The sequence below is a fragment of the Amaranthus tricolor genome, chromosome 5 (assembly GCF_026212465.1).
Source record: "Amaranthus tricolor cultivar Red isolate AtriRed21 chromosome 5, ASM2621246v1, whole genome shotgun sequence".
NCBI classification, from domain to species: domain Eukaryota; kingdom Viridiplantae; phylum Streptophyta; class Magnoliopsida; order Caryophyllales; family Amaranthaceae; genus Amaranthus; species Amaranthus tricolor.
This window is the reverse complement of record NC_080051.1, coordinates 30,577,411-30,590,485: the sequence shown is the minus strand read 5'-3', so window position 1 is coordinate 30,590,485 and position 13,075 is coordinate 30,577,411. Positions and strand designations below refer to the sequence as shown.

At 36.5% G+C, this 13,075-nt stretch overlaps 1 protein-coding gene across 1 annotated transcript; it reads right to left on the bottom strand.

Moving 5' to 3' along the window:
* Positions 1 to 6,157: 6,157 nt before the first annotated feature.
* On the bottom strand, positions 6,158 to 12,781 carry LOC130813199 (mRNA-decapping enzyme-like protein). Its single transcript, XM_057678963.1, has 8 exons — positions 12,475 to 12,781; positions 12,350 to 12,390; positions 12,202 to 12,251; positions 9,761 to 9,905; positions 9,423 to 9,473; positions 8,951 to 9,083; positions 7,594 to 8,058; positions 6,158 to 6,850 (listed from the first exon to the last, which is right to left on the bottom strand). The coding sequence occupies exons 1-8, from the start codon at positions 12,631 to 12,633 to the stop codon at positions 6,794 to 6,796; spliced, it is 1,101 nt and encodes a 366-aa protein (XP_057534946.1). The 5' UTR covers positions 12,634 to 12,781; the 3' UTR covers positions 6,158 to 6,793.
* Positions 12,782 to 13,075: the final 294 nt, after the last annotated feature.

The window sequence follows — 13,075 nt, the reverse complement described above, 5'->3', positions numbered from 1 at the left end:
GCAAGTAAAAAAATTAAATATTACGTTGATTGTTTGAATATTAGTCCATCATAATCATTGAACTCCTATCACTAAATTAACATGCACCTATTAGTGTATTTATCAACCGTTACCTTTGTCAAAACAGTTTTTCAGTAAAATAACCTTAAATTAAAAAGCTCATATTCTCCTAATTTGTATTAATTAGATTATTTAACTTACGTATAGAGCGCGTCTGAAAATAAAAACGTCTCATACAACAATGTGTGATTTACCAAACATAAACATATAAAATTTAGGTGTTCAAGGTTTGTCACTTAATAATATGTTCGCTGTTAAGTCCCTTGCTCTCTACGAGTTAGGATTTTTCTCTCTAGATTTTCTCTAGACTTATGTCCCTTTTCTAAGGTTTTTTGTCCTGTTCTCTGACGGGTTTCTTCGGGTGTTATTCCCAAAATGGCAGATGACATCACAGACAAATGTGCACGGTTACAAATCATTCAAGAAAATGATGATATTCTGGATTTCAGCACTGAAAATCTAGAAGAGAAGGATGTGAAAATAAGGTTACGTCTGGTGGGTAAATTACTCACAGATAACCCATTAATCTTGATGCCCTAAAACGAACGATGAACATCATTTGAAACCTCAAAGAAAGTGTTATCATCAGCCCCATGGATTTAAATGTCTTCATTTTTCAATTCTTACATTGGAAGGACAAAAAAAGGGTCATGGAAAAGCGCCCTTGATGTTTTGAACAAAGATTACTTCTTCTGTAAGAAATCTCTAATGATACGGTTCTGTCAGAGGTAACTCTTAATTTCTCTCCTTTTTAGGTTCGTCTTTATAACCTACCTTTTGGTTTTCGTTCTGTGGAGAGGGTGAGAAGTATTGCGGCGGCCATTAGGGACGTTCTTGATGTGGAAGAGGACTTGTTGGAGATAGACCCATACCGTAGAGTGAGGGTATTAGTTGATGTGACTAAACCCTTAAAATGTACTCAGAAAATTCGTCTCAAAGGGAACCAAATCGTGAATATAGGGTTGAAATATGAACGCTTACCCCACTTTTGTTTTCTATGTGGTGTCATGAGTCTTACGGAAAAGGACCGTAGGATTGTGTCGGATAAAGATCGAGATAAGGGTAACCGTTGGAGCTTAAATATCAAGGCTTCTCCACGCAAAGGTCTGAGAAAATTTAAAGAGGAAGTTGATGCTCTTAAAGGGAAAGGGCACACACTTTTCACACCCAAACCTCCCATTACACATAAACCCCATGCCCCAACTTGTATTGTTACGGATGAGAGAAAGAAGTAGGCATTCCGAGAATTAGAAGCTAAATGAAGTTGATGATGAGGAGAATGTGGTTAGTATTAAAGACACTTCTAGGACAGGTGTCGACAATATGGGGAAGAATAAGACACTTGCTTCCTTATGTCAGTAAGTTGTCGACCTCTAGGCAGAACATGCAGCTATTTCTGTCCCAGGGAGTGAAGGGTCATTTGATCCTTGTTTGGCAGCCTCTTGCCAAGCTATCGAACCCCATGAGCAACATACTGTGATAATGCACAAGCTTGGTTATGATATGGGTTGTGGTGCTTCTGATTCTAGAAAGATGGGTAGAAATAAAAAGAAACTAGTGAAGCTTTTGTATAAAATGAATCCAAGCAAGATCAGCAGTGGGGTACAGATCCTAGAACCTAATAAGGATGGTGTTCTCAGTAAAAGGAAAGCGGATATTGAAGATGTTGTTATGGAAGATGCAGAGACAGATTGTAGGAAACTTAAGAGGATTGATATGGGGGACAAAGATTCTATCGAGCAAGTAGCGGGTGTTGGTAATGTACAACCCCGCGAACAACAATGAAAATTTTGAGTTGGAGCTGTCAAGGGTTAGCCAATCCCCTGACAATTAAAGCCCTCAAAAATTGGTGTTGGCGGGATTGACCGGATTTTGTTTTTGTTAAAGAAATTATGATAACTAAGGAGAAGTTAGATATTGTTAGAGTTGGATGTGGTTTTGATTTTGGCTTTTGTTTTAGTAGTGTGGGGAACTCAAGGGGCTTGGGCTATGGTGGAATGGTTTTGTTGTTTTTCTTATCTCATATTTAACCCATCATATCATGATTAAAGTTGTGGAGCCAGATAGGGTTAATAAATGGTTCGGTTGTAGAATGTATGGTTGGGCTGATCATTCACAAAAGAATAAGACCTGGGATCTTATCCGCTCTCTTAGAAGTTCAGCTCAGGGCCCTTCTTTGGTGATTTTAATGAGATTTTGAGTTCAGGTGAGAAGATGGGAGGTGTTTCTAGAAGTGAAAGGGAAATGCAGGCTTTTCGTGACTGTGTGGATGATTGTGACTTCAAAGACTTGGGTTTCAGGAGGAGCATGTTCACGTGGACCAGGGGAAATCATCCTAATACTCATGTAAAGGAGCGATTGGATAGGTTTCTTACAACATCTTAGTGTGACCTTTATCCTCTGTTTGATGTTCACGTGGACTAGGGGAAATCACACACCTATTCTGCTACAGGCTGGGGTCTCCCCAAATGTGGAAGATGACAACAAAACTTTCAAGTTTAAATCCTTATGGTTGTCTAATGATGATTGCAAAAGGGTAGTGGAGGAAGCATGGTTGGGTAGACCAAGGGGTACATTCAATTCAAAATAGCAGAATGTGGCCAAGGTCTTTTTGATTGGGCTAAATGTACTTTTTGTGTTGTTCGTAAGAAAATCAAGAAAACTGAAAGAAGCCTCTCAAAACTCCAAAATTGTGCTCCGGATGCAAATTTTCTTCAAACATGCAAAGCCCTCAGTGAAGAGCTGGATAGTCTACACTGCTTCGAGGAGTCGTATTGGTTTCTTAGAGCGCGATCAAACGAGCTAAAGGATGGTGAAAAAAAACACAAAATACTTTCATCATAAAGCGAGCTCTAGACAAAGGAGGAACTCAATGAAAGGGCTGACTGATGATAATGGTGTTTGGAAATCTGATCCGAAGGTCATGCAGAGTATCATTGTAGATTATTTCACTCAACTTTTCCATTCTGATGCCCCTGATGATGTAGATGTTGCTTTGAGTGGTTTGTCGTGCAGAGTTTCAGAGGAGATGAACATAGTTCTTGACAGTGAACCTTCGAATAAGGAGATTCAGCATGCGTTGTTCCAAATGCACCCTACAAAAGCTCCTGGTTCGGATGGTTTTCATGCTCTTTTCTTCCAACCATTCTAGTTAATGTGGAATAGGATGTAATTTCTTTTGTGAAATATTGGTGGCGTGGTACAGCTTCATTAGAAGGTATTAATAACACTTGCATTTCTTTGAATCCTAAATGCAAAGACCCGAAATTTATGTCTGAGTTTCACCCTATTAGCTGTTGCAATGTGCTCTATAAGATCATTTCTAAAGTCATGGCTAATAAACTAAAACGTTTTTTTGGAGATATTATTTCTTCTAATCAAACAGCTTTTATACCGAAAAGATCTATTACAGACAACGCTCTCATCTCTTTTGAAGTTTTCCACTCTATGAAGTGCAAAGTCTCTTCCACAAATGGCTCTTTTGCTCTTAAGCTCGACGTGAGTAAAGCATATGATCGGGTAGAATGAGGTTTTTTGGAAAAGGTTATGTGGCGTATGGGCTTTAGTGAATGTTGGGTCAAAAGGATTTTGAATTTTATTTCAAGTGTATCCTTCAATTTCAAGCTCAATAGTAGCATTTTTGGTGATCTGAAACCTTTGAGAGGTCTTCGTCAGGGTGACCCTATTTCTCTCTATCTTTTTCTTATCTGTGTGGAGGCTTTTTCTTCCCTTCTGTCTAGAGCTGCTGATATTAAAGAGATTCATGGTGTTCGTGTCTGTAGGGGTGCCCCAGTTATTTCTCACTTATTTTTTGCAGATGATAGTATTATTTTTGCTAAAACGTCTATGCAAAAATGCTCAAAATTTGTCAATATCATTGGCATCTTTGAACGAGCTTCTGGTCAAAGAGTTAATTATGCGAAGACGCAAATATCTTTTAGCAAAAATGTCCTATCAGATGTGAAGCTTGAGATCACAAGACGCCTAGGTGTTGTCGAGGTTGACCGACATGAGAAGTATCTAGGCCTCCCAACTATTGTCAGAAAATCAAAGAAGGTTGTTTTCACAAGCATCAAGGAGAGAATATGGAAAAAGCTTCAAGGTGGAAAGAAAAGTTCTTATCTCGGGCCGGTAAGGAGGTTCTCATTAAAGTTGTTATTCAAGCCATCCCCACTTATCTAATGAGTATCTTCCGCTTCCCGGACGGGGTCGTTGATGAGATAAATTCCATGGTTGCTAAATTCTGGTGGAGTTCTAGTAATGATGGGTCGAAAATGCATTGGCATAGCTGATCTCAATTGTGTCTTTTGAAAAGCAAGGGTGGCATGGGCTTTAGAGATATTAGAGTTTTCAATTCGGCTCTCTTAGAAAAGCAGATATGGAGGATTCATGTTGGTGAGTGTCCCCTTCTCACGGCTTTTCTCAAAGCTCGATGTTTCAAACGTTCGAATGTTCTATATGTCAATTGCGGCTATGATCCTAGTTATACTTGGAGGAGCTTATGGGGATCAAAATCTCTCCTTATGGAAGGATTAGTTTGGCGAGTTGGTAACGAGCTTTCTATTAATCCTCTTTCTGATAAATGGATTATTGTAAATGGTGTCGCTCGTGGTTTGAATAGTAGTGTTGCTAATGATAACTTGTTAAGAGTGAGCGCTCTTATTAATTTCAATAATGGTCACTGGAATCTGGATAATATCGGGCATAATGCTAATGAGGAGACTCGAAAGGCCATACTGAGCATCCCCTTATCCCTCGGCTAGCCTAATGACAGTGCTTTCTGGTTGCATACTAAGGATTGTAGATATTCAGTTCAGTCGCGATATTGGTTGGGTAGACTAAGTGAGTCTAATAACACGGCCTCTACTATCCCTGGATCTGATGGTTTGCTCTGGAATAGACGGTGGAATTTAACATGCCCTCTCAAGCTTCATCACTTTCTTTGAAGATCTTGCAGAGGAAATCTAACAGTTAATGAAGAGCGTCACCGAAGGCACATAGCACCCTCTCCAATTTGTAGTAGGACTCGGATTCGGAATCCATTTTTCATGCTTTGGTGGATTGTGTTTCGAATATTGGGGCTCGGAAAGATCACCCGGTTTTGGTCTCGTGCTCCAGAATGCCCCTCGCACTTCTTTCTATGCTCTTTTCACCTGGCTTATAGAAAACGTCTCCAACAATCTAGTGTTGCTAACAGCCACTGCATGTTGGGCCATTTAGTTTGTCAGGAATAAATTCATGTTTGAAGGTACATCTCTCAACACGGTCAAGACTGTTACTCAATTTACCACTGGTTCGCGATTACAACTCTTATGCTTCTATATCACTTCTGCAATGTCTCTCACTCTATGCCTAGGCATTGGTCTCCCTTGGAGGATAATTGAGTCAAGATTAATGTTGATGCACATGTAGCTATGGATGCTGATAGAGGTTTGGGAGCAGTAGTTCGTGATATCCATGGAGCCCTCCTGACAGCTGGTGTGAAACAAGTATGTGCCCTCTGGCCTCGTGGTATTAGTGAGCTTGCTGTAACTGTAGATGGAATCGAGCTAGCAATTTTCTTAGGATACTCCTCCATCCATCTTGAGGGAGACAGCCTAAATGTCATGAACTGTATCAGCAGGAAGCCGACAGGACACTCTCTTTTCTTCCTTCTTGATAGATTACATCAACTTGTATTGTCTCTTTTTGGTTTTCGTAGTAGTGTTGTTCGTCGTAGTGGTAATATCACGACTCATATGATTGCTCATTGAAACTCAGGCTCTGTTGGGAAAACTATCTATATGTATCCTTTCCCTCAATGCCTTATAACTCTAATTTCGCTTGATTTAATAAAATTGCTGCAAGCATTTTTAAAAAAAATACATATTAAATTTAACAAGTAAAAAAATTAGCTCAATCTTCTAAATTTCAATCTATATTCTCTCCACTAATGAGTGATATAGTATATGTCTACAAGAGTATTTGGATTTAGCATGCCCTACGTAGGAATCCTAGATTCACCCCTTAATAAAAATATGAGACCAAAGAGGAATAACAACATAACAATGGCTAGACAAAAGAGACATACATTGACGACTAACAATTAGTGAGCTTATTGGAAAGCTAGCAATGCCATTGATGAACGGACTCGATACTACAAGCCCACCATACAAGCGAAACTCATTAGACCCAAATGAAGTACAATGGATGTTTTCTCTATCAAAAGATGCACCTATAAAACTCAATGTGGTTCATGGCTTTAATGTCCGACCTACACATTTCGAAAATCAGCATGAAGTCCATGAACTAGTAATACTTTTTTGTGTTTTGAGAGAAATAGAAAAGTTTTCCCGACACTATGGTTACAAAAACACTATCATCATTTTGTACTCAAGTCTGAGGTAGCATCAGCAACTTGCCTATTCATCAATTATTCAGAACGAAGGAAAATGAACTACATAGCCTAAAAACCAGTATAATAGACCTAATCCCATGATGAAATTAATTGAACCATGCTAGAATATTGACAATCTACTCCAATCGCCACAAACTGGTAGCAGGCGAACAATTTATGAACCACTTCCACCGGAGTAAGCAATTCAGGCCAGTTTTTAGCACCCGGAAAAGCATTGAACTGCTGGATGCCCTTGTAGAATGTGGCGGGTAATTCAGCAATTAGGGACCCAATAGGAATTGGGAATAGCAAAGACAAAAGCCTGGTACATGTGTCTTAAAAACACCCAGCTACTTCTTACCCTCGGTGCACGCGCTGTAATGCTTTCCAGAACATATCGATGCATTCATTGTCCTGGAGCAGATTTCAAAGCTAGTTTCAGTATTTAGACAACATTACATGCAAATACTAGTATTTTTTGTAGAAAAACTACTGCAGCTCTTGCGACCTTCAACAGTCACAGAAGTAAAACACTTGAGTTAATGGTGTATAGTCTTAAATCTTAATAACCAAGACGGAAAAAAACTACATTTTTTCTATGCACGAACTTGATGGCATAACATTTATCAGGTAAATCCCTAAAAATGAAAGCAATATTTGCTTCATGTAACAGGACATAGAACTCAAATCTAGTTAGAAAAACAGAATACATTGAGACCTTTAAAAATGAGCCAAGCACTCAACACATTTAACTAGTCGTTACTCATTATTTTAGCATTAGCACACAGGACATAGAACTCATATCTAGTTGAGAAAAAAAAATTCCACAAATCCACACAATTATCCATGAGATGGGCACTAAAATTAGAAGACTAGATAACAAAAGGCACTACTGAGCAAGTGGTAGTCATTTCCATTATCACCAGACTATTCGACACATTTAGGATGAAATCGGTTGTAAACTTTCAATCTGTTCCTTTTTCGTACTAAGTTATGAATTACGAATTCGCATAAATAACCTCATTTTTGCCAATTCTATCAACGAGCATCTTTTCATTCATAAATGATCATCACTTAGACCAACAAACTCTATAGCAGGCTGGAATAATAGCAACCGTATATCAAAAGAATCAGAAAATCAGGGAGAATATGTTAACCTGGGCAAGCGCCATAAGAGCAGCGCGAACACTCTCCCTATCAATAACAGGTCCATGGGTTGTAGCAGCAACAGTCTGTGGTGTAAGAAACGGTGATGGTGCTGGCGGAGGATAAGGTTGGAGAAATGGGGCACCATATGGTCGCTGGACAGACAATGAAGACTGCAGAGCAGTGAGTGGCAAGGATGATGAAATAGGTGGCATGGAAACTGTAGAGGACGAAGAATGGGGGTTGTGGAAGATAGCAGGTGTGACAAGATTGGCTATCTGACTGCTTCCATAACCTGAATCAGCTTCATGTTGGTTTATTAGATGAACAGCTGGAGCTGACGTAGCCACAGAAGATGCTTGAAGATGTCCAGCAGGAGTAGGTATCGAATTAGAGATTCCCGTTGACACCAAATAGTTACTGGACGGATGATAACTTTGCACTGGCTTTCCTGAATTAGAAATGTTTGCTGCGGCCTAAAATTGTACAAAAAATCACATCAAACCAATCATCAGATAAAATTCCATGCTCAACAATTATGAACCATCTTTCATGCATCTTGAGGTCATTAACAAAGTAAATATACTTGGTAGCAAACTAATGAATTTTAAAGTTTGGACATGTCAACAACATTTTCAGACCATCAAAGGTTAAGCTCGTTAATCAAATCATGCAAAAATTAAATGTTGGTATATTAACTATCATTTGGCAGCCCCTGCTGTAGAAAGTAAAGCTGTGGGGTCTTAAAGCCACAGAAAAATGGATCTGAAATAATTTTCATCTCCAAGAGTTTTAAAGAAAAATAAGGTCCTGGGGATTCACTAGTTTTCAAAAGGAAAGCTAAAAAAAAATATATCCAACTAGACTTCAATTAAATATAAGTCAGCAACCTAGATTTAGAGGTTGATCTTCCATGGAATGTCAGGCGCATATTTTCATATGCAAGCAATGCAATAAAAGGGCCATAGACACAAGCCCCAAATCAGAGGGTATCTTATCATTGAGGCCATATGACACCCAGCTTTGATAAGGTAGGGAAAACATATACATTTAATGCAAGTACCCTACCCGGATCAATTTGACATGTGAAGCATAGTAGGATCATTAATCATCAAACATTGATAAGTTAGCAAACAGATAATGATGCACCAAAAATCTCATATCAACAAGTTACTGATACAGACAAGGCAGGACTCATGCTAGTACACTGAAATTGGATTTTCGTCATGAATGAAAGATCCTAAATATTCACAATATGTATAGTATAGGTCCTAAGCATTCTGATAAAAGTTTAGCAAACAAAAGAATAAACTGAAGTAAATATACAAGTTTTTGAAAATTGATTTGTCAAAATTATCAAACACTGACATCAAATAATCTTGAGATAGCATTCTCAGTAGCAACAGCTGCATTAATGGAAGTTGAAGATGGCACAGGCGATGGCTCCAATGGAATGCCCATCACTGCCACAGATCGAACAGGTTCAACTTCCTTGTACTCACTGCAATATACGAAGTCAACATTTAAGTTAACACTGTGATGTTAATTTGATGCTCTATATAATTGCCAAAATAATCAAGTACATACAATCCTATAGAAGAAAATTATTCAATTAATTTAAGTGGTTAGAAAATTTAATTTTCAGGGCTCATTCACATCACAACTAAATTAGATGCGGAAAGTAGCAAAACATAAAAGCAAAGTTAGAAAAGGTCCTGTGGTTTCCCAATTTATATCTTCCTTCAATTAACTCCATAGAAATAACCTAATTAATTCTTACAATCACAAGAAGTATAAAGTACAAATACGCATTTATTAATCAATCATTGCAAGCTTCTACCTTTTGTTCACCAACGGCTCTGAAGTACTCCTTGCATATGATTCAATAATCCTGTAGCAAGAGACACAAATATGAATATAAACATCCTCCAAGACAGCCAAGCAAAAAATAAAATATGACGAGACAACAATAGAATTGTACAACGCCAATGAGTTACTGTTAAACGCAGCAGAATCTGCACATATAACCAAAGCCATATGGAAGGCAAGAGAGGAAAATTTGTGCATGGAAATAAACACCCACAAAAAACTGACACGATAAAAGGAATTGGGATAGAAATGGAAAAAATCTTCAATCATTTTCATCAATAAGGTTTGATTGTTAACACTATAGTTCACCTGTTAAATAGATCAGCAACCACCTCACATTCAGATGAATTGTAAAACCATAAACCATTAACTTCTTCGGCAATATTTCTGTACAAAAGGTAAGGTACTTGAACGTCAAATTCAAAATTCCCAGAGAGATTCTCCACATGATTTTCTGCAACAAGACAAAGCGTGAATCTTATCAATAATAGTACATTGAAAAACTGACTTTAAAAAGTCAAGACCCAATATATTTACATCCATGAAACACTAAAAATTCATCACAGTTTAAAGATGTCTATCTCACTTTGTTTGCCCAACAAAAAAGACTGGTCGCCAAAAGTGTGCATCATGAGGAAAACATTCCCCCAACGCACAAAAGCCACAACAATTTTTTTATCAGATAAAATTGCCACTAATGATTTCAAGGTATGCGCAAAAGCGTTGTATTCTAGACAAAAAAAATTGATATACAAGTTTTTTGATTCCGAGACCCAAAATATAAGCAGAGAGCTTTTTACGCTCATGTTTTGTATAACGTACACACTACACGGCTTTAATTGATAATCTTATTTTTGCTCGAAAGTAGCAAGTACTTGAGCATGATGAAAAAAGCAAACATCCTCAAAAGTTAAGTTTCTTAATCACCAAATTGTGCAATCAAGAAGGTGAATAAAATTGAAAACACATTGCACATTCCTTAAAAGGTCAATATTATTAAGATATGTCCAAAAGACAAGGAAAGGCATCCCATAAATTTGACAAACATTCTATTTTGGTATGAACCTTTTATTTGCATCATTCTATTTTTGATTGTGGTTTCACATACTTTACTTTTAATATCATCCACAAATTCATTCTCTCTTTTTTTTCTCATCCACATAGTCCTTCCAACACTTTTTTATGTCTATTCTCTAATTACAACTACAAATCAAAAACATACCCATTTTCGAGTGTGTCGATCTCATGTGGAAAGAGTGAGCATATTGAAACTATCTAGTTTCAAAGAGGACACACAAATTTATTTATAGGGGGCCTAAATTCGTGCAATCCCCTATTTCTTCATATCTCCCTCAAAAATCCTTGTTATTTGGCTATAAGTACTAAATTCATGTGTCATTTGGCTATAACTACAGTGTGTCGCTTGAGAAGTAGAGTAACTGTTAGAAAACCTATACTCCTATAGCCAATCCTTTACAACAGCCTGAAGAGCTAGAAAGGTACTAAGGGAAATCTATAGCAATCATAAGCTACACCTTCCAATAAGAAAACTTGTTAAGACCACAAATGAAACAAAAGATTAAGCGCCTACAAATAAGAAGAAATATAGCATTTAATATTTTGTCATGAAGTCCCAAACAATGCCATTTAGGTAATAAATTTGGTACTTACATATCTTAAAATTAAGTATGACTAGTAAAACACATATTCAATAATTTGATGGATTTGGATTCATATCTAAGATCCTTGAGAATAAAAAAGGTAAAATATAAAAACATTTAATGCATGCTCATTAGCTACCTCCACATGTTCCAAGAAGCATAGCCTCCATTCACGCTCTTGTTCTCAAAGGTCATAGGTCATAATATATTTACTTTTAAAAACTGTCATCAAGGACAAAGGGATATTTTAAATGGGAAAAGGAATTTGGTATTAGAAACCACATAACTAGAAGTCTAGAATCTACGCTCATAGAGGCAGCCCCTCCCTCCAAAAAAAGAAGAAAACTAAATAGAACGAAGAACTCTAGTAACATAGTGGTTGTGGTTGACAAAGATCTTGATTTCAGACACACATCCACAAGTATTTAATGGTTCAACCATGATTAAAACTTGATTGCCATGGAAGTCACCACCATCATAGACTTCTTATCTAGGGTCAAAAAGCAAAGACTTCCATAAGGTAGTGTCAATTTGCAACTATATACACAAATGAGGGTTCCATGTAGAGCGGTGTTTGATTCGAAAAAGTACAATAAATTGAACTCTATAATCTCCATCTATAAGGGTTAAAGCTAGGACACGATCATGGTTATGTTCTTTTCCATTAAAATTTTGAAAATGAAAAGAGAAGGGTACAACCACACTATATATAGATAACTCGGAAAGAATAACAAAAAAAAACAAGACATAAGCAGCTGATAATTTTCACAAGTTCAATCAAGGCTGCATGTTTCAATCATTTTAATTAAAAATAAACTCACTTAAAATCTCAAGAAGCAAAGCAAAATGAATGAGCTCATCATCACATTATTGTGATTCGGCATTTATAACACCTTTGAATGCCATCATCGCATTCATAACAAAAAAATACTAAAGTTTTCTGTTATGACATAGAATCTAAACAGTGCAACTTTCAACTTTCAAATTAATACTACCCCTAAAAAATTCTTATGCAAACATCGATCAACCATGATGCAAATAAGTTCAAAACTGGAAATTCAATCAAATGATCGACTTTAATGACTCAACCTGTATTAATTTGATTCATGACAATGAACTGATACCAAGGATCCTTATTCCTGCAGATAAGAAAAATCAAAAAAAAAAAAAAAAAATTCAATCACCAAGGTTGATTTCAATATCAAATTCAACTGAAATCCACATTTTTTGTTGATACCTTTTGACAACGAACAGGGATCCCTGAACATCTTTACGGCTCTACAATCGATAAAAAAAATTTAAGAAAACATGGATTAAATACAGGATTACAAATCTGAAGAAAAAAAGACGAAAATGACTGACCCATTGTCCAAGAGAAACGTTGAATTCGTACAAGGCGACATGAGCAGCAGTAAGAAGAATTTCTTGAATGGAAGGATCGAATCGCTGAAGAACAGTGAGATTAAGGACTTTTGTGCTTTGTTGATCTAAATTTGGCATTAATTTTTTAGTCTGAGACATCTTTCGCAATCCCTAATTGTTTCAAGAAAAAAAAAAAAAAAAAAAAAAAAAACCTAGATTTAAGCTTTAATGGAGAAAATATTTGAGGATTGCAAAAAGATGGCAATCGTTTTTTTCAATCACCTTTCCTTACTTTTTCATTTTGTATCGGTCGACTGCTCCCTCCCAATGTATTTATTTATTTATTATTTTTATTTTACACAAATTCTTTGATGCACTTGTAAAAGTATTTAAATTTTATAAAAAATGTAAACAAACAATAAATATATAAACAATAATAAAACACTCAATTATATATATATATATATATATATATATATATATATATATATATATATGTATATATATATATATGTATATATATATATGGTAAATTTGTAGTGGAAACCATGCTTATATGAGAACCGTGAGAAGCAAAATCTCCGATAAAAATTTGTTATTT